General features: G+C 38.9%; 1 protein-coding gene across 1 annotated transcript; it reads right to left on the reverse strand.

Moving 5' to 3' along the window:
• Positions 1 to 5950: 5950 nt before the first annotated feature.
• On the reverse strand, positions 5951 to 23648 carry prr35 (proline rich 35). Its single transcript, XM_007241637.4, has 4 exons — positions 23166 to 23648; positions 12481 to 13664; positions 12072 to 12393; positions 5951 to 8747 (listed from the first exon to the last, which is right to left on the reverse strand). The coding sequence occupies exons 2-4, from the start codon at positions 13478 to 13480 to the stop codon at positions 7961 to 7963; spliced, it is 2109 nt and encodes a 702-aa protein (XP_007241699.3). The 5' UTR covers positions 13481 to 13664; positions 23166 to 23648; the 3' UTR covers positions 5951 to 7960.
• Positions 23649 to 23878: the final 230 nt, after the last annotated feature.

The raw sequence follows: 23878 nt of genomic DNA on the forward strand, positions 1-23878 counted from the left end.
AGTTATCCAAAAGCAGTGTGTAAGACTGGTGGAGGAGAACATGATGCCAAGATGCATGAAAAAAAAACTGTGATTAAAAACCAACCAGGATTATTCCACCAAATATTGATTATTTCTGAACTCTTAAAACTTTATGAATATGAACTTGTTTTCTTTGCATTATTTGAGGTCTGAAAGTTCTGCATCTTTTTTGTTATTTCAGCCATTTCTCATTTTCTGTAAATAAATGCTCTAAATGAGAATATTTTATTGGGAATTTGGGAGAAATGTTGTCTGTAGTTTATAGAATAAAACAACAATGTTCATTTTACTCAAACATAAACCTATAAATAGCAAAATCAGAGAAACTGATTCAGAAACTGAAGTGCTCTCTTCATTTTTTTAGAGCTGTAAATATCTGTATGTCATTTAAAAAACTTAAATCTTCACAGGTGAAAGAACAAAATAAAATGTTTTGGAGCATTACTATACATACATAAAATAAAATGAATTCACTTTGAATGTGTGTGGACTGTTCTGTACAAATTACACCACTTTTCTACTATCATTAACATTAAATCACATAAAGACGAAGTGTCTAATTGTAATTTAATCCATTTAATGTAAATTGCTTTTAAGGTAGATTTTGTATTTTTATTTTTGTATATTATAATAGTTATTATTATTATTATTATTATTATTATTATTATTATTATTATTATTATTATTATTACTGTTTTAAGACTGTAAACCAAACTCCTAATGCCCACCACCCTCAATACATAATTACACTGATATAAATATAATTTATACAGCCTATCTTAAACAGAATTATTGAAATCCTCACATTTATGTATGTATCTCTGTCTGTCTATTTGGTCCGTATACTTGTCTGTCCTTAAATTGGTCTGTTTGCTTCACACACACACACACACCACCACCAACATTAATAATTTATTATTATTTGGTTTGGCTATTTCTTCTTCTTCTTCTTATTATTATTATTATTATTATTATTATTATTATTGTTACTTGTATGTAAAACAAAGTTGTCCTCCACAGTGGGGGTCTATAGAAAGGTAGCAGCAGTTTATAACCTCTATTAATATATGTACAGTTTTTTATTTACAGTAAAAGTGCTCAAATTTATGTTTAACTGTATTTTTTTTTTTTTCTGTATTTTATTTCTTGTGTTTTTCATTTAAACAGCTATAAATCAAATTATTAAAAAAAAAACATATACAACTTTATAATAAAAAGAAATCCTTTTACTATATCACCCATCATTACATTACTTATTATATTATATTTTGTATTTTCTTTAATCTGAAATCTAAATTCAGTTAATAAACAGTAAGTGTGTAATAAAGTGTTTTTTTTTAGAAGTGAACTGTAGACCTGGATCAGTTGCCTTAAAATGTTTAAGTAATGTTTTCTTTAAAAAATGAGACTTAGATTAGATTTAAAACCTTAAAATTGTTTTGTGTAAAATGCTTATTTTATTTTTATTAATTTATTTTTTTTGCAATATTAGTTGCTTTGCACAATAATTCTACTTTTTAGAATTTTATGTTCAGGTCAATGAAATAGACTTAGTTATTTTTTTTTTACTGAACTAAACTATAGATTTAAAATATTTATATAAAATTTGATTTGAGTATAATAATGCAATGGAGTTATAGGGTGAACAGTATAGAGCACACTGCAGCTAACACGTTATTTTATTATCACTAATAAAATCTAATAAAATTCTCATGTTTTTTTGTCTCCATAGTGCACTTATTTTTATTTTTTTAGCTTGTTCTGGCTGCTGCACTTATGTAGATCTCCTTACTGAGGGGGGCGGGGCTTCCCACATAAAAGTGTAAGCAGCAAGCTGATTGGCTCTTTATGTTTATGTGGAACAGACATTGAGTTAAACATTACAAGAACTTCTATTGATATTTTAAAGTGGTTGTTCCTTGTTAAAAACATCTTTGGTTTACCTAAGGTACCCTGTGGGGATGGACTACACACTGATGGTGAGATTCAGAAACTGGAGGACACACCCAGTATGCAAATTGATGGTTCCAAAATAATTATAGAAATAAATGTACTAATAGAAACTTTTTTATCAGTTCCTTTTTTCAGGTCTTATAACACAGTAATTATATCAGACAGACACATGCCCTGATCTCTTTTACTCCAGAAGACATACGGCTGCTCAAAAATATCATCATTTAAAATGTAAAAGGAAGCAGAATTGTTATATTTTCCTGGAATTGATCATGTTTTGCTCAAAATTTTACCAAGTGGCTGATTTTTTTTATGTATAGACTTTAAATATATTCACACCTAAGATATCTTTTATATTATTAAAAATGATGTATAGACTAGAGTGTATATGAGTAAAAGAAAGCATAAGAATATTGATGATTTGAGTTCATTACATGGATTATTAATTATTACTTTGACAAAATACATGGAGAAACAGCATCAGGCGAAGTTAATAATAATCAATAATCACATCTCTAGGATACATGTAGATTAAATTACTAAAAACCTAAAGACACTCAGAGCAGCCTATGCCTTTCAGTATTTAGATCAGGACACACAAAGACTATATAAAACTATACATAAAAATGTAAACTTTTTACTCTAAATAAATAAAAATTTAGTTTACTGTAAAATAACTACTAATAAAAGCTATATTAAGTAGTGCGCACACCATACCTATAGCTTTAGTTTGAGTAAAGCAGGCAGTTTCACACTTTTTTTTCTGTGGACACTTTTGAGTCTTTATTTACTGATATTATTTGGTTTGAAACATCATATAAATATGTTTGAAGCACTAAAGGTACATAATATTGTTTGGGGAAGGAGATTTTTCACTTTTTTAGGTGTTTTTCTCTCAATGGGTTTCTTGTAGATTTAGCTTTACCGCACTGGGATAAGATCAATATTTTTAGAAAGAGTAAGCTCCGCCCTTTCTAACCATATATGGATTATGTTTATGTGTGAAGGGATTCCTGAGTAATTAAGCTGAGAACACAAGGTGAGATTTTGGATGTAAAATCCGTCTGTAGGTTTTTAAGGGTTAAAATAAACTAATAGTAATGTCTGGACTCTGTATTTTAGGAGACACGTTTTTAGGCTGTTTTTGAGGTTCTGATCTGAATCCGCTTTAACAGGCAGATTTTGGCCTTTTGCCGTCTGGCAGGTGACCTTTAGAGCGCAGGTGCGCCGCCCCCGAGCTGACCTTTCCCCGTGACCCCGGGGGTGACCGCTGCTCAGGTAGGGCTCTGAGAGGAACTTCACCTTTAATAGAGCGGGACCAAGTGTCATTATACATCCCATAATCCCACAGAACACACAAAAGCACTGTAAAGACCTGTCAGCTCTTATAAGAGTGAACCACGTTACCGCCGGCAACCGTCGCCCGGCGACAGCCGCGTCCGACCCCTTCTGACCCGAGGCTCGACCTCCCGACAAATCTGTCCAATCAGATACGGCAGAAATATACCTGAACACACCTGATTTCCAGACCACCACGCCCATCAGTGTAGATACAGCCCCCTCCAAAAGTATTAGAACAGTGAGACTTATCCCTTTACTTCTGTTGTAAACTGAAAACATTTGGGTTTAATATTAAAAGATTAAAAGATAAATATAAAAACTAGAGATTAAAACATTTCAGCTTTTATTTCCTGTTTTTTTACATCTTTATCTGATACACAGTTCAGAAGATAATGTACCATCTTTTTACTGTATGAACCTAAACTAGAGCTCTGAGTGGTCCAGCGGTCTAAAGCGCTGCTACTATGATCGGGAGATTGCACGTTCGAATCCCGATCATGCAGCTTGCCATCAGCATCAGCTGCCAGAGCCCCGAGAGAGCACAGTTGTAGAGCCTTGCTCTCTCTGGGTGGGTACAGTACAGTAGATGGCACTCTCTCTTTCCCCTCATCACTTCTAGGGTGATGTGGATCAGCACAAGGCTGCGTCTGTGAGCTGATGTATCAGAACCAGATAGGGAGAGTTCTATTGAGTGGATTGGGTAATTGGACGTGTATATTGGGGAGAAAATGGGATAAAAATTAGAAATAAAAGAAATTATATTAAATACAGCCTAAGCTGTGCTCCTTTATTGTGTTTATAGATGGTTAGAAAACATATTTTCCACAAATTCAAGCTTAAATACAGCTTAAAATACTTTTATTTAGCAACGCTCGCTGTCTTCGGAGTCTCTCACACATGTCCTACGTGATGAAGATGGTGGAAAACAACCCAAGTAGTTGTTTAACCAGATGAACTGAATATGATGCAAAATGACAGAAAGGTGTGCTTTTGTGTTTTTGGCTGCAGTAATTTGTGCACAAATGGGTCAAACACCCCAAAATATCCAAAAAATGGACAAAATTAGTACTTCGTAAAAAGTGCAGACTGGACAGGACCGTCCACGCAGCCCGTTATCTGTAGTGCTCACTTCACTCCTGAAGATTTACTCTTGTGTTTTATTGTGGCCCATCCCAGAATAAGCTGTGCAAGCTTAAGCAATAACACTACCTCCACTGTGTTTCACAGATGAGCTGGTATATTTGAGATCATGATCAGATAATTTCTTTCTCCAAATTGTAGTCTTCTCATCACATTGGTGAAGATTAATCTTTGTTTTTATCAGTCTATAATCAGTCCACAGGCTTTAGTCTCTGTTCTTTTCTATTCTTCGTGCTGATTAGTGGCTTCATCTTCTGCTGAAGCTTCTGTACTTTAGTTCATGAAGTCTTTCTTCTGTGAAGAGTAGATTGTAATATCACTGGAGGTTGTTGCTGATGCCACTAAATAGTAGTTTTATGGTTTTTATTAACAGAACTCACAATTTTTTTCATCAACTGCTGTGGTCTGCCATGATCTACCTGTTCAACATCTGTTGCTTAGTACACCAGTGAAGACTTTCTTCTTTAGGGCATTCCAAACAGTTGTTCTGTCCAATATTTTGCTCTCTGGTTTTCATGTTACTGGTTACTCCTCTAACTATAATTGCCCAGTGTGCACAGATAAAACCCAAATCTGAAATCTGAAAAACCACAGGATATATACATAATTCAGTATATGTCAAACCCCCTCCTACACCTTTAACTAATTTATCAGAACACACCTGACAATCACCTATGTTCCAATACTTTTGATCACAATAAAAATGGCAGCATGTGGTCAGGATGGGGGCAGTTAGTGGGGCAGATTGGAAGGCAGTTGGTGTGGCAGGATGGGGCAATTAGCCTGGCATGATGGGGGTTAGCATAGCAGGATGGGGCAGAATGGGGGGCAGTTAGCATAGCAGGATGGGGCAGAATGGTGGGTAGTTAGCATGGCAGGATGGGGTAGTTAGCCTGGCAGGATGGATGGCAGTTGTCCAGACAGGTTGAGGGCAGTTAGCTTAGCATGGCGGGATGGGGCATTTAGCTTGGCAAGAGGGGGGCAGTTGCAGATCAGGATTGTGCAGGCAGTTAGTGGGGCAGAATGGGAGATAGTTGTCTGAAATACCTAATTTCATGTCCCACCCATTATTAGAAATAGGTGGATAAAAGAACACCATCGTAAGAACTGCTTTCAGTAGACAAAACCACAGGATATATACATAATTCAGTATATGTCAAACCCCCTCCTACACCTTTAACTAATTTATCAGGACACACCTGACAATCACCTATGTTCCAATACTTTTGATCACAAGAAAAATAGGTGGTTTAGACAGAAGGTGCTACAATATCTTCTAAACTGTGTATCAGATTCAGATGTAAATACCTGGAAATAAAAGCTGAAATGTTGATCTTTTGTCTCATATTCATATTTTCATGTCAAATTCAATTGCTTTTTGTCTACGACAGAAATAATAGAATTGTCCTCAAATATGTTTAAAGATCACTGTGTATGATGTACATTTTAAAAGACTGTTTGTAGAGTAGGTTAGGTAAGATAAGACCCAAAAAAGTCAGAAATTTCACGTTTATTTGCTGAAAATAAACAATGTAATGAACATGAAATTTAATCACAATTCCAACAATACGCAGGAGTCTGAGTAACTGGAGAAGAAGTCTTTGGTGAAACAGGTAAAATCTCAGCGTGTCTGAGCGCGTGATGGAGGAACAGTCCCCCTAAATAAAGTTATATAAATTAAACACACTACAGAGATCAAGCTGAATATTTACACATTTATAAGTGCAAAAGAACGTCAGTGCCTTTACAGAGTCCACACGACACACGGTACACACAATTAAACTGTAAATACATTCTGTACATATCAATTAATCACCTTATTAATCAGGCTTATTAACAACGTCTGAGCAGAGCTTCAGTTCAGTTCATAAAGTTCATAAATACAGTCTGAATAATGCAATAATTTAATAATGATGACAGAACTGAATCACGATGACTGAGTCGCTCCGCAGTGCTGAGAGAGAGAGAGAGAGAGAGAGAGACGGTGTGTGATGAAGACATGCTGATACATTTCATTAATCACATTATTACTGCAGTTTTATATCTACATTATGTACAGGAGGCAGAAGGATAGATTGATTGTATTGGATGTTGGATGTTCAGGGCTGTAGATCAGTGGAGGAGGTTGGATATGTAGATCAGGTCTGTAGTAGATCATGTTCTCCTTTGGTTAAATTAAAAACAAATTCTCTTTCTGTTATAAATCTCTTCTTTAAACAGTAGACAGACCTGTTTCTGTTCTGTTTGAGTTGTTAAGTTGTTGTTTGGTAGCATTGGGGCTTCAATAACAGGACGTTTGTAACAGTTAATCCTCAGATTTCAGCTTTTTGTGACTAACCATCTCAGATTTGCTTCATATTTTCAAAATAAGATCATCTAGTACCAAAGAGACAGTGTGCCAAATTTAAAACTTGCATCTTCAGTATTTTAACAGATAATAAGACTTATTTAGAATCAGTTTAAAAGAAAAGGCTATAATTTTAAGAAATAAACACATTTTACATACGTTAAATCATTTAAATAAATAAATACATAGATAAATAAATACATTTATTATAAAAAATAAAAAACACAAGTAAATACAGTTTTGTTGATATTGGCATATATATAAATATATTGATCAACCTAAAATGTTATTTCGTATTTAGGGTAAAAAAAGTTTGGACACATTCTTTTTCAATGCGTTTTCTTTATTTTATTTTTATGATTATTTACATTGTAGATTCTCACTGAAGCATCAAAACTATGAATGAACACATGTGGAGTTTTATGTACTTAATAAAAAATAAAAATAACTGAAAAAACATGTTTTATATTCTAGTTTCTTCAAAATATCCCCCTTTGCTCTGATTACTGCTTTACACACTCTTGGCATCATTCTCTCAATGAGCTTCTTTAAGAGGTGGTCACCTGAAATGAAAATTTTCCAACAGTCTTGAAGAAAGGAAGGAGTTCCCAGAGGTGTTTATTAGCACCTTTGTCTTCTTCACTCTGTGCTCCAGCTCACCCCAAACCCTAACTCTGGATTGGGTTCAGGTCCGGTGACTGTGGAGGTTCAGCTCATTTTTTGTGTTCATTCATAGTTCTGATGCTTCAGTGAGAATCTACAATGTAAATAGTCATAAAAATAAAGAAAACGCATTGAAAAAGAGAAGGTGTGTCCAAACTTTTGGCCTGTACTGTATTTATTGATCACCCCTTTATGAAAACAGACACATTTTATGCCAGAAAATATATGTTTTTTTTATTTATGTTCCATTATTAAAGCTTTTGTATTTTTATAAATGGATGAAGATTCAAGTATGAAATTTGGCACACTTCCAGATACAATTTTATTATAAATATATTGGGCATTAAATATATAAATATATATACTGTGTCATATATATATATATAGGCCCCCGGTGGACGGACTAAACTGACTCTTTGTCTTTTGAGTGGATTATAGAGTGGGAGGCAGTTGAAACAGGATGGAGGCAGTTAGTCTGGCAGGATGGGGATGCTGTTAGGCATCGTTAGCTGTCAGTGGACTGGGGGGGCACACTGGGGGTCGGTTTGGGGTTTTGGAGCACAGCAGGACGCTGGAATCTGCCTCACACTTGGTGGTTCTGCTGTGCCATAAAGCTTCTGCCTCGGCCGCCCTCAGCGCCAAGCCCCCGCCAACCCCACCGGGCAGGACCTCAGACTTTACCATGGAAACACCCGACTTCACCAGGGTGACGCCTGGCTTCACCATGGGCACACCGGACTGGTTGAGCTTAATCAGGACGTCTAGAGAACGCTTTCGTCTTTCCTTCATCTCGTTTCCATCGTCTTCCGTCTCGCCTTCGTCCCTCTCTTCCTCTTCCTCGTCTGTCTCCGAGCACCACGTCTCCTCTTTCGCCTCCCTCCTGTCTCCCAGGAGGATCTGGTGCCTGGCGCCTTCCGCCGCAATCGCCATGGCGACCGCATCCTTCTTGACAGACAGGTCTAAGGGTCCGTCGCTCTGGCGGGAGGTCCGCTCCAGCGCCTGCTGTATGTGGGAAAGCTCAGAACGGATTTTGCCCAGGTGTGCCCACAGGTGGCACTGTTCGGGCTGCATTGCGGCCTGGCGCTCGGCATGCTGGTACTCCTGCAGTGCAGAGGAAAGGTCTCGCAGGAGAGCGGCAGCACAGCTTTCCATCCCTCGATCCTTCCCTCGTTCCTTTTCCTCTCCAGAATCCCTCGTTCTCTCCAGGCCGTGGTGGGGGGAGGAGCCTAGACTGGAGGGGCTGACGGAGAAACGTTCGTCCAGACCAGACTGCGAGTGAAGACTAAAGAAAGAGAGAGAGAGAAATGGAAATTGATTTTAGATTGACATAATAGAAAATGCAGATCAGTCGTAACAATAAAACCACTGCTTGGTGGGACTTGGCGACAAGCGTCAGGTAACGCAGTAACAAGAAACAAGCAACAAATTAAGATTTTCTCGACTTCATTTAAATGAACTATAATTAATTCAGTGAAGCGACGTTCTACAGCAATTGGTCGTACAAATGCAGACCAATCACAGACATGGCAGTCCAAGATCTCTAAACATTTGGCATTAGGCATCTTTGACATTTTTGCACAAATACAGGGACAGTTTGAAGAAAACCAAAAGTAGAGGTGGGCTTAATAGGTAGCTTGCTAGCTTGATTAGCCTCAGCCATGCTGAAACACTCCCACACATGATAGCATAAGCAACTGCAAACACACCCTCAAAAGACAACCTTGAGGTGACGTTAGTGTCTTGTCGCCTGCCAGTGTGAACGCAGGGTAACCCTCATGGTCTGGTTCCAGTGGTTCCTCTATTTTTGCTTTTGCATTGAATCTATGTCAGAGCTCATGCATACCCTACAAATAAATAGCTGTGTACCCTCTGCGGTTAGCCTACGGCATAGCCTGACCTGCACCTCCTCAGGAATGTAACCAGGCATTGCTGAGACATAAATCAATTGTGATTGGTCCACCGAGTCTTGTTTTCCTGCCGAAATAGTTGATCTGCAGAGGGATAGCATAAATGCTCACAATGGCGTAGGGCACTCGTTCAGGTTATGATGATATATATATATATATTAGATAGCTTGTGGACAATCAGTTCCTGAAGTGATGTGTGGAAGCAGAAAATGGACAAACGTAAGAATCTGAGACTCTTTGACCAGATCCAGTAGTCAGTACCTACCATAAGTAATTCTTTACTCTTGGAGGTCCAACCTTAAAACTACTGCTAATATCTGCTGAAGATCCAGACACTATATGAACAAAAGTATTGGCAGACCTCCTCATCCACTGTTTTTTCTGAAGTCGTAATTTTGTTGGAGTAACTGTCTGTACTGTTTGAAGAAGGCTTGTACTAGATTTTTTTTCTTTTATCCCTCTTTTCTTCCTATTTTATCTATGCCAATTATCCCACTCAGCTGCACTCCAACTATCCAGGAAGGTGAAGACTAGCACATGTCTCCTGCAATACATATCTGAATATCTGCACGAACCCGTCTGTGCCAGAAATCAGCCAGAAATCTCTTCACAGTACAAAAATCACGCTTAAGTTTTCGTGAAATATCTAATGTTTTCATACCTTGTCCAAGACACTGCACTATTTGACGCTTTTCTACAGCAGAGAAATTTCCATTTTCTTTCCCATGTTACTTGAAACCTGTGGCCTGGTTAATACTGTGGATCATCCTTCTTAAGTAGTTTTCCTTTAATTGGGCTCACCTGGCAAACTAATTATCATCACAGGTGTCTGAGATTGATATTAGTGATCCAAAGAGCCCTGAGACACAATACCATCCATGAGTTTAATCATTTGGAACGCAGTGTAATAATCACCACCCCACCTCATCACATGTAAAAGTATTGGAGCTTTCTACTGGCAGGTCTTGTGGAGTTCATGAGTTCATGACTTGATGCATCATTATTAGAGGGGATTTTACACTGTGTTCCAAATTATTATGCAAAAAGTGTTTAGGAGTGATAAGGTAAGATTTTTTTTGTTTGTCAGTTAAACTCATCGATGGTGATGTGTGTCAGGGCTCTTTATATCACTGAAAGCAATTGCAGACACCTGTGCTAATTAGTTTGGCAGGTGTGTCCAATTAAAGGCAAGACTATTTAAGAAGGCTGTCCCACATTATTAAGCAGCCTACATTTTCAGCCAAAATGGGAAAGAAAAAGGATGTGTCGGCTGCTGAGAAGCAACAAATTGTGGAGTGTTTAGGTCAAGGCATGACTAAAATCAACATTGCTAAGACACTTCATTGTGATCATCGCACAATCAAGAAGTATGTAGCTGATTTAGAGCACACACGTGTGCGTGCTGATAAAGGAAAATTGAGGACTCTTTCCAACAGGCAATTCTGTCAAGTTAAAAGAGCAGCTGCAAAAATGCCTTGTCATTGCAGCAGACAAGTTTTTGAAGCTGCTGGTGCCTCCAACATCCCCCGAACAACAAGATGCAGGGTCCTTCCATCCTGTCGACCTCCTCTACCCAATGCACACAATCAGAAATGGCTCCAGTGGGCCAAACAATACATGAAGACTGACTTCAAAACTGTTTTTTTCACCGATGAGTGCCGTGCAACACTCGATGGTCCAGATGGATGGAGTGGTGGATGGCTGGTTGATGGACACCCCATGCAAAAAAGGCTATGGCTCCAAAAAGGAGGAGGTGGAGTAATGTTTTGGGCTGGAATCATGGGGAGAGAGATTGTCGGGCCCTTTAGGATCCCTGAAGGGGTAAAGATGACCTCCATAATGTATGTGAAGTTTCTCAAACAGCACTTCCTGCCATGGTTCAAGAAGAAGAATCGTGCATTCCGCAGCAAGATCATTTTCATGCATGATAATGCACCGTCTCATGCTGCAAAGAACACATCTGCATCTCTGGCTGCTGTGGGCATAAAAGGGGACAAACTTATGGTGTGGCCGCCATGCTCCCCTGACCTCAACCCTATTGAGAACCTCTGGAGCATCATCAAAAGGAGTGTCTATGATGCGGGAAGCAGTTCACATCTAAGCAACAGCTCTGGGAGGGTATTCTGTCCGCATGCAAAACAATTTAAGCAGATACCACCCAAAATCTGACAAATTCAATGGACAAGAGAGTTCAGAAGATCCTTTCGAACAAGGGGTCCTATGTGCAATTGTAACATCTCCTAGAATAAAGTTTTGACTGGAAAACTGTTTGATTTCAGTTTGTAATAACCTGCTAATGCTTATAATTTCATAAATGACCAATTTTTTGTTCTTTATAAAAATAAAAAGGTTGAAAACTCTGCTGTGCATAATAATTTGGAACATGCATTTTGAGTGCATTTTGAGTGTTTTATTTTTTTTTAAATATACTGTTATCATTGGCAGTTTGTTCAAAAACCTTTCAATTGTACTCTAATAGTCGATGACTAGAAAATTACAATGACTGCAATTCATATAGGTAATTTTGGAAAATCTGAGAAAATATTATTTGCATAATAATTTGGAACACAGTGTAATGTTATGTCTTATTGATGTATCTTGTTTTGTACTGAGTTCATTCAATTTTAGGCACCAGAATTTAATGCTTATTGATGTATATGTAATACATATGTTAGGCTAATGTTAGCCTCAGTTCTTACCCGCTGTGCAGTAGAAGCCGTTCAGCTGTGATGGTGGCAGTGGGCGTTGCACGGTCGAATGAAAACGACACCGCTGCCTTCTTCTCCCCTGGTGCATTGTGGGAGTCCATGGCGGCCGCCGCCCTCTTCAGGCCCTGCTCTTTATCGTCTCTTGCCGGCAGCCTGTCGGCGGCCGAGCGACTGGGCGAGGTCCAGGCGGTGCCGGAGCTCTGGGTGTTCGCAGGCCTGAGCGCCGGAACTTTCCACATGCTGAGTTTGGGGGAGTACGCCTGGCCGGCCGGGTCCAGAGATACGCTGGACTTCACTGACTTCGCCTGATCTCCTGTGGGAGGTTAAAGAATGAATTAAATCATTCAATGAAAAAATTATATATACGATTATTATAAATGATTACCGAAGTCATTATTACCGAAGGTGTGTTCACAGAGGAAGGGGTAGTACAGTCTCGGAGGGGTCAGCAGTGTCCGGTCAGAGTGTGTGTGACTGTGTGTGAGCTGAGCTGCCGATGCCAGGAAGGGAAGTGGGCCGATCTGTGCCGGGCTGTTGGTGCTGGTGACGGCAGCAGCGGCGGCAGCCGCACTAGCGGCACTGAGGGCGGGGTTAAGGTAGGAAAAGAGTCCAGGGTTTATGGGAGTCAAGGGATATCCAACCCCCAGAAGGGACAGGTTGAGACCGGGAGCTTCAGGGCAGTCCAGGTGACCGGGGGTAAGTGGTGGGGGGTAACAGGGCAGAGATCCAGTGGTCAAGGTGTCTGACTTGGGCTTGGCGCTGGGCGTCTGGCTGCTGAGGAGGCGGAACTGTTCGGAGAGAAGTGCGGCCGGGCCGGACAGGCACGTTTTGGAAAGTCGGTAATGCCGCAGTTTAGACTCTACTTCTACTGACCGCGCTCTTAGCAGCTGCTCCTCCAATGAGAACACGTCAGCCATCACAAGCTCCGCCTCCTGCTTGGGACTCGCGTTGGCCGTGCCGTTGATGTTCGCCTCGGAAGAAGCTTCCAATTGTCTGGACGTGCCCTCAGCTTCCCGCTCTTCCGTTTCCATGCCTTCTGCTTCGAAGTTCTCGGCCTGAGCTGGACTGTTGTCTGCTGCGGCGCCCCCTTCTGGCGTCTCTTTGGCCGGGCTGTTTCGAGAGTTCAGCTCCCCCTGCTGGAGCCGGAGGTGGTCGGTGTGGAGCAGGTTACCTTTCTTGTAGGGCCAGTCGGACTCTATGAGCAGAGACAGTGAGTTCTTACACAGGCTGTACTTCATGTGATTGTACAGGTGGGACTTCTCCATGCAGGTGAACGGACACTGGAAGCATTTGTAGTTGTACGGTTTACCGAACGGACGTGGGATGTAGTGAGGCTTCTTCGGCTTCCTCTCCTTGTGCTGCTTACAGCCCGAAGCCACCTTACACTCCTCCTTCGGCATGGTGGAGGAAGAAATACCAGGAAGAAACGAGGAATGGAGAGGGCTGAGCACACTCGTTTCTTGAAGGATGTTTCTGGATTTGCCTTGTGTCAAAATCAGTGTGGGTTTTCAGTTTTGTGGCCAGTCTGATCTGAGCCTTGACCAAAAGTAATCCATCAGAATTCAAATTCAACTCTGTCAGCAACTGTGAGGAAAAAGAGATAAAGAGTTACAACAAAGTTTTAAAGTTTTATTATTCAATGATTGAAGGAAATTTTATTTTCCTTTCGCATAACATGTGGTAAATGAGGTGGAATGACATTGTATTACTATGTTCCAGTTCACACCCAATAAGCAGTTGTTAAAATTGTTAAAGTAGATAAATATAAACACAAAAATAAAATAGAATAAAAATAAAATAATAAAATAGATAAGATAAATACACAAAATATAGGGATTAGCGAAGTAGCAGCAACATGAAGTATGTGCCTTTTTCATATACAGTATGTCTTTTATGGCATTGCATTGTATCCCCAGAGCCCCAGTCACAACATGTATGTGTTTTTACGAACCAAAAACAGTGATCATTTATTTATAATAAATAATAATAATAATAATAATAATAATAATAATAATATTTTATTACAATTCAAGAGAATTATTTTTTATTCTGTCAGTTTAATACGGTTTAAAGGTTTAGAGCAACAAATCTCTTTATTTCACAAAGCATTTATGTCAGCACTGACCACTTACTTTATGCTGTTTTGAATCTATTCTAATGTTATATAGAGTTAATTACGGGTAGACACTCTCACTGAACACTGACTTTGTTTCTAATAGTTTATTCTAATGTTATATAGAGTTAATTACAGGTAGACACTGTTGTGTTGAGTAGATGTTTGTGCAGATCAGATCAGTGTGTGATTACTTGCAGTTCACTAAAGTTTAGTTAAAAGTGAAGTGTGTGTATTTGTGCATGTGTGTATATTTATGTATGTATGTGTGTGTGTATGTGTGTGTGTGTGTGTGTGTGTGTGTGTGTGTGTTGCCACTAGCTAGTCTTGGGGGATTCTGATCTGTTCTCACTCTACCTGCCATCCTTCATTACTTCCAGCACACACACACACCAGGCCGCCTGCCTGCATGTGTGTGTGTGTGTGTGTGTGTGTGTGCGTGTGTGTGTCTCTGGGGGGCTGCACCTGTTCAGTAGCTGCAGGTTTTGGTGCATTTTTCTGCAGGACCCTGGAGGTCAGCTATAGGCACCACATGGTGAGGGTGAGGGGTTTGTGTGTGTGTGTGTGTGTGTGCAGTAATGAGGGTCTAGGCCTGTAGGGCATCATTAGTAAAGGGATGTGGGTCAGGGCATATACAACATTCTTTTACCCCCCTGCCCCCCACTCTTTCTTTAAATGCCCCCTGTCTTATATCTCTGATAATTAAACAGCCCAACTCTATCACTTCATCAACAGCAGCTCTATCACTCTATTTAATCTTTCTTCAATCATCTTGTTTTATCTGTTCTTTTAAAAAAATATTTTAATCAATCTTATTAAACACTGACAATAGACTGGGCAAATGGGGGATGAAGATATGATAGAAGGATAGTGTGTGGGTTGAAGCATGAGTGGGAGGGTTGAGGGATGATGGAAAAGTGGGAGGGTTGAGAGATTATGGGAAGGTGGAGGGTTGAGGGATGATGGGAAGGTGGGAGGGTTGAGAGATTATGGGAAGGTGGGAGGGTTGAGAGATGATGGGAAGGTGGGAGGGTTGAGAGATGATGGGAAGGTGGGAGGGTTGAGAGATGATGGGAAGGTGGGAGGGTTGATAGATGATGGGAAGGTGGGAGGGTTGAGAGATGATGGGAGGTTGAGTGATGATGGGAAGGTGGGAGGGTTGAGAGATGATGGGAAGGTGGGAGGGTTGAGAGATGATGGGAAGGTGGGAGGGTTGATAGATGATGGGAAGGTGGGAGGGTTGAGAGATGATGGGAGGTTGAGTGATGATGGGAAGGTGGGAGGGTTGAGAGATGATGGGAGGTTGAGTGATGATGGGAAGGGTGGGTGGGTTGAAGCATGAGTGGGAGGGTTGAGGGATGATGGAAAAGTGGGAGGGTTGATTGATGATGGGAAGGTGAGAGAGTTGAGAGATTATGGGAAGGTGGAGGGTTGAGGGATGATGGAAAAGTGGGAGGGTTGAGAGATTATGGGAAGGTGGGAGGGTTGAGAGATGATGGGAAGGTGGGAGGGTTGAGAGATGATGGGAGGTTGAGTGATGATGGGAAGGTGGGAGGGTTGAGAGATTGAGAGATTATGGGAGGTTGAGTGATGATGGGAAGGGTGGGTGGGTTGAAGCATGAGTGGGAGGGTTGAGGGATGATGGAAAAGTGGGAGGGTTGATTGATGATGGGAAGGTGAGAGAGTTGAGAGATTATGGGAAGGTGGAGGGTTGAGGGATGATGGGAAGGTGGGAGATTTGAGAGATGATGGGAAGGTGGGAGGGTTGAGAGATGATGGGAAGGGTGGAGGCTTAAGAGATGATGGGAAGGTTGAGGGATGATGGGAAGGTGGGAGGGTTAAGAGATGATGGGAAGGTGAGAGGGTTGAGTGATGATGGGAAGGTGGGAGGGTTGAGGGATGATGGGAAGGTGGGAGGGTTGAGAGATGATGGGAAGGTGGGAGGGTTGAGAGATGATGGGAAGGTGGGAGGGTTGAGTAATGATGGGAAGGTGGGAGGGTTGAGAGATTATGGAAAGGTGGGAGGGTTGAGAGATGATGGGAAGGTGGGAGGGTTGAGTGATGATGGGAAGGTGGGAGGGTTGAGTGATGATGGGAAGGTGGGAGGGTTGAGAGATGATGGGAAGGTGGGAGGGTTGAGAGATGATGGGAGTTTGAGAGTTATGATGGGAAGGGTAGGAAGGTTAAGGGATGATGGGAAGGTGAGATGTTTAAAGAATGATGGGAAAGTGGAAGGGTTGAGGAATGACGGGAAGGTGGGAGGGTTGAGAGATGATGGGAGGTTGAGTGATGATGGGAAGGTTGGAGGGTTGAGAGATGATGGAAAGGTGGGGGGGTTGAGAGATGATGGTCATGCTTAAATGGTTGAGTTTTGGGATAGTGAGAATTTTGAGGGATAATATTTGGGCTGGTGGTGAGGTTAAGGGGGTGGTAGCTAGAGTAGTGGTAGGGTTGAGGTATAATAGATGTGGCATTGGATGATTGAGAAACCATATATTGGGCAGTGGTAGGGTTGATCGATGATAGATGTGGTGTGGGAGGGTTAAGTTATGATAGAACTGGAGTTGGAGGGTTGATCAATTATAGATGCAGTGTGGGAGGTTTGAGGTATGATAGATGTGGCGTTGGATAGTTGAGAGACCATAAATTGGGTAATAGTTGGATTGATTGATGACAGATGAGGTGTGGGAGGATTGAGTTATGATAGATCTGGTGTGGGAGGGTTGATCGATGAAAGATGTGGTGGTGATAGGGTTCAGGTATAATAGATGTGGCGTTGGATAGTTGAGAGACCATGAATTAGGCAGTGGTAGGGTTAACTGGTGATATATGAGATGTGGGAGGGTTGAAATATGATAGATGTGGTGTTGGAGGGTTGAAGGATAATGAATGGGACCGTGGGAAACTTGAGTCCTAACTTTGTTAGAGATTTATCTGATGTTTAAGTGCTGTTATTGATGTATCTCTTTAGGAATAAGTGGTGATAGATAGATGTGAATGTGAAATGTGAGGTAAACTCAGAGCTCTGCAGAAGAAGATCACATCAATCAGAATAAGGTGTTTGAATGAACATCGTTTCTCTGGAATTAGAATATCGCCCCAAAATACACTTCTGTAATTGTTTCCCCAAAGAGCAGCTCAAAAGACCCCGACTTTAATTTTCTCTTTGAAGAGCGTCTTTAAAAAAGTCTTCTTAGCTTTGACATCGTCATCGGCGCCGCTCCACGTCGCCCAAGGAAACGCAAACACTCTCTCACCCCGAGACAATCACTTCAGGGAGAGAGAGAGAGAGAGACCCAGCTGTGAGACCGTGGGTTCGGTGTGTGTGTGTGTGTGTGTGAGGGTGTGTATAGTCGTGTGCCAGCGGTGTTTTGGGTACAGGAAGAGAAAGAGGGGATGGATTTCACACACACTTTCATCTCTTACACCACCCAGATACACACCACCCTACTGCATCTACTCTACCTCTCTCTACCTCTCCCTCTCTCTCTCTCTCTCTCTACCTCTCTCTCTCCCTCTCTCTCTCTACCTCTCTCTCTCTCTCTCTCTCTCTCTCTCTCTCTCTCTGTCTCTCTGTCTCTCTCCCTCTATCTCTCTCTCTTTGTCTCTTTCTTTCTGTCTCTCATACATAACGTTTGCTATTCACAGAATTTTTAAAACTATTTTCTAGTGAATTAATAGTGTTATATCTCATTTTAAAAACTCTTACACAAATGTTACAAAACTTCATATTCATTCCAAATAACTTATATTATGATTAACAAAAATGTTACAGAATAACTCATACTGTTCACCCAAATAAAATAATAGTGTTTATAGGATAACATTTAAAACCTGTTTACCTGTAAATTAATAAATTTACAACAATGGTTTTATACCCCAAAGGTTCTGAAGAACAATTTTGTGTTTTACCTGTGTTTAGACACACCCACTTTATCTCGTTTAGCACTCGTTAACGAGCTAATTAGTCAGACAGGTGCGCTAGAAGAACATTAAAACAATCTTCCCAATATTGATTAATTCCCCTTATGTTGCATACTGTTCACCCAAATAAAATAATAGTGTTTATAAGATAACATTTCATATCTGTAAATTATTACTCGTTATAAAAACTCATTCTGGTTAAATAAAAGTTCATAGTAATTTTAAATAGCTAATTTATGTCATGTTGAATAGATAGATAGATCACAACAACACCAGTTGCAATGCATATTTAGAGGATAACTTATGTCAAATTGTACAGATTACCACAAAAGATTCTGGTAAATAATTTATATTAATTACAAAAAAGTAAAATCAGCTCTAACTACTATTATATATAACCAAGTATTTAATGAAATATTCATACATTTTGATAATTCTTTATAGTTCTATATATTATTACTAATACTAGTATAATATTAGTTATTAAATACTTTGTAGTAGATATTGAGTAACTGTATATCAGTTTACTATTACTGTTTACTGAATAACTCCTAGAATATAACTAGTACTTGTTATAAATAGTGATTTTTAGGGCTGTGATTTTCAGCCCCCCTGTAAAGCGTCCCCTCGGGTCCTGTCCCGTTCTGAACCGTCCCGCTTTGATCCGCTCTGAGGATTTAAATGGACGCTTAGAGCTGCTGTTAGAGACGATCAATAAATATTATTTTCACACTCAAGCTTTTTCCACTGCCAGACACACTGTTACTGTGTGTGTGTGTGTGTGTGTGTGTGTGTGTGTGTGTGTGTGTGTGTGTGTGTGATTTAAAGCCCAAAGGCTAGGTCAAATACATGCTGACTGGACTCTATATCATCTCAATTAAAACAGGTCAACTCCCTAAAAGCATCGATACACAACATCATCGAAACACTGATAACATCACCAGTATTAACAAGCCTTCACTTTATTACACAAAATATTATAATATAGTATCAATAACTGCAGAGCTTCATAACTGCACATTAACACAGTAATGCCACAGTAATAAAGAGTGCTGTAATAATAAATAAAGCACACTGTGATGTAAATGGACTAGAGCGAGGGTACTCTATCACGTTACAAAATAATCCAACCAGGTAACCGCACACACAGCACAGGGAGAGGATAGCTTCCGCACCTGCAGTGGAACCGACCTCACCAGAGTCCAGTTAAAGGGAATCCCAGACCATTTATTTCAGGAGGAACCAAGATTGGTACTCTGGAATACTTTACGGCTCTAAAGCAGCTTTAAAACTTTACCAAACTTACCCAAACCCGCGGAGCAAGCGCACCCGGGTCCAGAAAAAATAGTCTAGTGTGAAAGCACTGTCAGTTTTTTGATCATTTCACTTTTAAGCCCTATTCGGATGGGATTATATTTTCAGGGGTTCGTCTGTAAAATATATTTCACACTACTACTCAGTGATAAAACTTCTGCAACCGGACTGTAATTGAAAAAACAGGAGGATCAGTGAGTTTTTAGTTTTTCTCGATCACATGACATCACGGCGTTCAGTAGCTCCTCCTTTTCCACTCACTGTTGTGTTTTTAATGTGGATCTCTGTGGAAACCGTGGCACGTCCAAAGTGTAACTACGGTGCGCGGCAGTAGACAAATATCTATTTTATTAAAGGCGAGGAGACGAAACTCAGAGATGTGCGTCCGGACGGGACTAAAATTACCGGAGGAGCACGGAGTTCAGAGAAAAACAGTAGATAATTCAGCCTGTAATTTTCTCAGAGGACGTCTGAGAAAAACACCAACATGATCGTTCTGGACGGGAATAAAATCACAGAGGATAAAAACCCTCATAAAAGAGAAAACTACCCCACAGAGAACATCCTGAGAAACTAATGCCGTCCGGATAGGGCTTTACACACCTCATTTACAACAATAGTTCTATACCCCAAAGGTTTGAAAGAACAATTCTGTATTTTACCTGTTTAGACACGCCCACTTTATCTCGTTAAGGACTCGTTAACGAGCTAATTAGTCAGACAGGTGCGCTTAAAGCGGAGAAAACCCTAAACACCGCCTCCAGAACCAGGCATGGGGTTAACCGCTGTTTAAGAATACCAATAGAACCATTATAACAATCAGACATAACATTAAAACCATCTGCCCAATATTGATTAATTCCCATTTTGTTCCCTAAACACACCAAAGCAGCAGATCCTTTACGTCATCTATTAATATATAGTGATTGTTCCTCATGCTGTTCCTCATAAAGGGTCTTCCTTTTAGTATTAATAAGGCAACATTTAATATATAGTGCTCTGAAGAATATTAACTATGATGCAAGCATGTAAATTCACACCCTATTTGTACCAGAAAGTATTGTAAATATTCTATAATTGTAATTTTAAAACCATTGTGTAACAACAATGTAATAAAAATGCTATATGTTTATAAATATAAATATGTTCAGATATTGAAATTGGAATATATGAAAAAAGAATCATAAATTAATAAAGCTTAAAAAAAAATGTCACAAAAACACTTTTTTCAAACTAAATAAAATTACCGGCTCATTTATAATAATGGTCTCCTTCTGCTCAGAGTAACACAATATTGGCCAATATTATTATATTAAAGATATCAGATATTATTGTGCAGTAAGTCGTGACAGATCTAGTACACCCTTTAAAATGAGAGTTTAACACATAAAACATTTCTTTTTGTGGAAGAAAGCATTTTATATTTCTTTTATTTATATTTTAAAATGATTCTATATAGTACCAAAATGCCTTCACTGTAAAATAACCACTTTTCAGTACTTTATAAAACCTATACAATAAAATTTAAATAGAAAACACTGTGCAATATGTGAATTAAGACGATTACATTAATTAGTTCAAATAAAATGTTTACACTTACATTGTTTGGAGCTTGAATTGCAGATCTACTAACACACTGTTTAAATAGGTGTTCAAATATAAATAATTATATTTATATGTTCTTTATATTTATATACAAGCGTAATGCATAAAATAACAGTTTTAGAGGCTTAAACTATGTTTTTTCCTTCAGATAAAGTTTTCACTTCACATTAGTAAAAAATCCTTTATTTATTGATCTATTTATTTTGTTAGTTATTTTAAATTGATCTATATTGCACCAAAACGTGACCTTTCTTCTGTATTATACAGAACAGGTATCACTTTATATATAAGCAATATAATCAATAAAAGGATTAGGAATTTAAATGATTTCATTAAATAGTACAATTTAAAATTAGTTATAACGCAAAGAATATAGATAATAATCAAAACAAGAAGTTTATTGTATATTATATTGTACAATAAATCAATATAAAAGAATGCGAAATTACATAGTTACATCAAATAAGTCAAGCAATTTCACAATTAATGAATAATAAAATGTTTATTGTGCTTTATTACAACTAATAATTGTGTAATAAATGCACTAAAATAGTTAAAAATTCAGTACAGATGATTTTAGAGCGTCTAATTTAGGTTTTTTATTCTCTCTTAACCAGATGGATTTGGTTAATGTCGTTCTGAAACTCGGGAACTAAAGCTGGGTCAGTTAGTTTACGGAGCGCCGGCTGATCCGACGTTTCTGTGATCTGATGAAACATAACGAGACTCTGAGGTCAGACTCGGGTTCGAGAACGAGAACTCCCTTCAAACTAAACTCTAAACCTCAGAGAGTCTCCTAAACAAACTTTACACCCCCCAGACTTTACTTTATAAAGGTAATTATTCTTAATAAACCTGATTCAGAATCATTAACACACAACACAGCGCGGCTCAACACTGTACACATAATATATAATATAAATACACACAGATCAGTCTCATATACTCACTGAATATCAGATAAAAACAGCTAAAAAAATCACACAATCCAATATCAACACCGAAGAACATTAAATTCTCATCATTTATATTATTAATACTAATATTAACAAACTACTGAAATATACAAAATCAGCAATTATACTGTGGTAAAACTAAAACTAAGATTAAAATACATTAATATATATTAAAATACATCCAAACAATAATTATTACATTGTCTACAAAAACAAGAGCAATTCTATTACGACTATTAATACTAATAATAATTATTATAATTACAATTATAAAATAAAATAAAATAAATAAATACATAAATAAATAAATAATTACAACATTTGAGGAATCCTGGTCACAATATATTGAGAGCTGACTGCTTTGTTTATGTTTTTATAAGTGCTTTTTTTACTTGTTTTTTTTTTTTAATAATAATACATTCTAAAATAAAACATTATAAAATAAGAATATCTACAACACGCACAATTATCAGCCTCTTCTGACAATAAAAATGTCAGTAAATCTAAAATCTAAATCAACAAGCACAATACTGCTGTTAATAGAAAGCATTTAAATGACAAACAATAAAAAGACAAGATCTACAACAACACACACATCACCACTACTGTCCTATTATTACATTCTATATATATAATGCTAGAGTAAATTATTTTCTTATTAAAATTTAAATTATAGCAACAACAGACAATAAGAACAGTAATATCTACAGCAACAAGCGATACAGCAGCAGTAAATAAATAATGTTATTATAATATTAAATAATAATAATATAATACTAATTTGTTGTTGTTTTTTTCTGTAAAGCTGCATTGTGACAACTTTTGCTGTAAAATCACTATATAAAAAAGTGAGTGAATTGAATTAATTTGAAAAGCACAATTTAGAACAATATAAAACATTAAATATATAAAAACATGCATCAACATCTGTAGTAATAATTATGTCAGTGAAAATCAAAATCTAATAAAATCCTAAAAGAGAATTATTTCCACTACTTTCACTACTTTCACTGTTTTCTCTCTTTTTCTACAATTTAAACTGTTATTTGTAAGTGTTTTACTCTTTCTCCAGAACTTCATGAGATAAAAAGCCTGAAATTCCTGCATTAAGAGAAACCAGAATCCAAAAACACCAAATCCCCCCTTTCCCAGAACACACTGCAGCTGACCCACCTGCTCAGCGTGGGGTCTTGCAGCCGGGCCGTCCGGTCCTCCGCTGGGCTCCGAGCGCGAGAGCGGCACACACACACTCTCGCTCTTACACACACCCGCGCCTAATCACACACAAACACACACAGCGGCGGCGGCGGGTAAGAGTGAGAGGCGAGGGAGGGAGCGAGCGAGCTATATAGTGACTGGGAGCACAGCCCGGGGGCAGCAGAATCCTGCAGCTGCCCCTCCCGCGCTGCCGGCCTGTCACGTGGGGTATGTAGCTCGCAGCGAGGAGAGTAACGACTTCCGCACTGCAGGCTACAGCGCCGTACCGCTCTAATTACAGACCAGAAACTTTACACCACTAAAACAGTGTAAAACTCACTGTTTCTACAGCACTGTACCTCTCTAATTACAGACCAGAAACTTTACACCACTAAAACAGAGTAAAACTCACTGTTTCTACAGCGCCGTACCGCTCTAATTACAGACCAGAAACTTTACACCAATAAAATAGAGTAAAACTCACTGTTTCTACAGCGCCGTACCGCTCTAATTACAGACCAGAAACATTACACCATCATAACGGCAGCTCTAATTACAGACCAGAAACTTTACACCATCACACAAGAAGCTCTAATTACAGACCAGAAACTTTACACCACCCTACCAGAAGCTCTAATTACAGACCAGAAACTTTACACCACCATACCAGAGTTAAAAACATTGTTTCC

Source organism: Astyanax mexicanus, chromosome 6, assembly GCF_023375975.1.
Source record: "Astyanax mexicanus isolate ESR-SI-001 chromosome 6, AstMex3_surface, whole genome shotgun sequence".
NCBI lineage: Eukaryota > Metazoa > Chordata > Actinopteri > Characiformes > Acestrorhamphidae > Astyanax > Astyanax mexicanus.

Excerpts from the sequence above, each read along its gene's own strand:
- prr35 (XM_007241637.4), bottom strand. The coding sequence starts at position 13,480 with ATGCCGAAGGAGGAGTGTAAGGTGGCTTCGGGCTGTAAGCAGCACAAG. Across the intron at positions 12,394-12,480 it reads CCTCTGTGAACACACCTTCG|GAGATCAGGCGAAGTCAGTG; the intron begins GTAATAATGACT and ends AACCTCCCACAG. Across the intron at positions 8,748-12,071 it reads CGGCTTCTACTGCACAGCGG|TCTTCACTCGCAGTCTGGTC; the intron begins GTAAGAACTGAG and ends CTCTTTCTTTAG.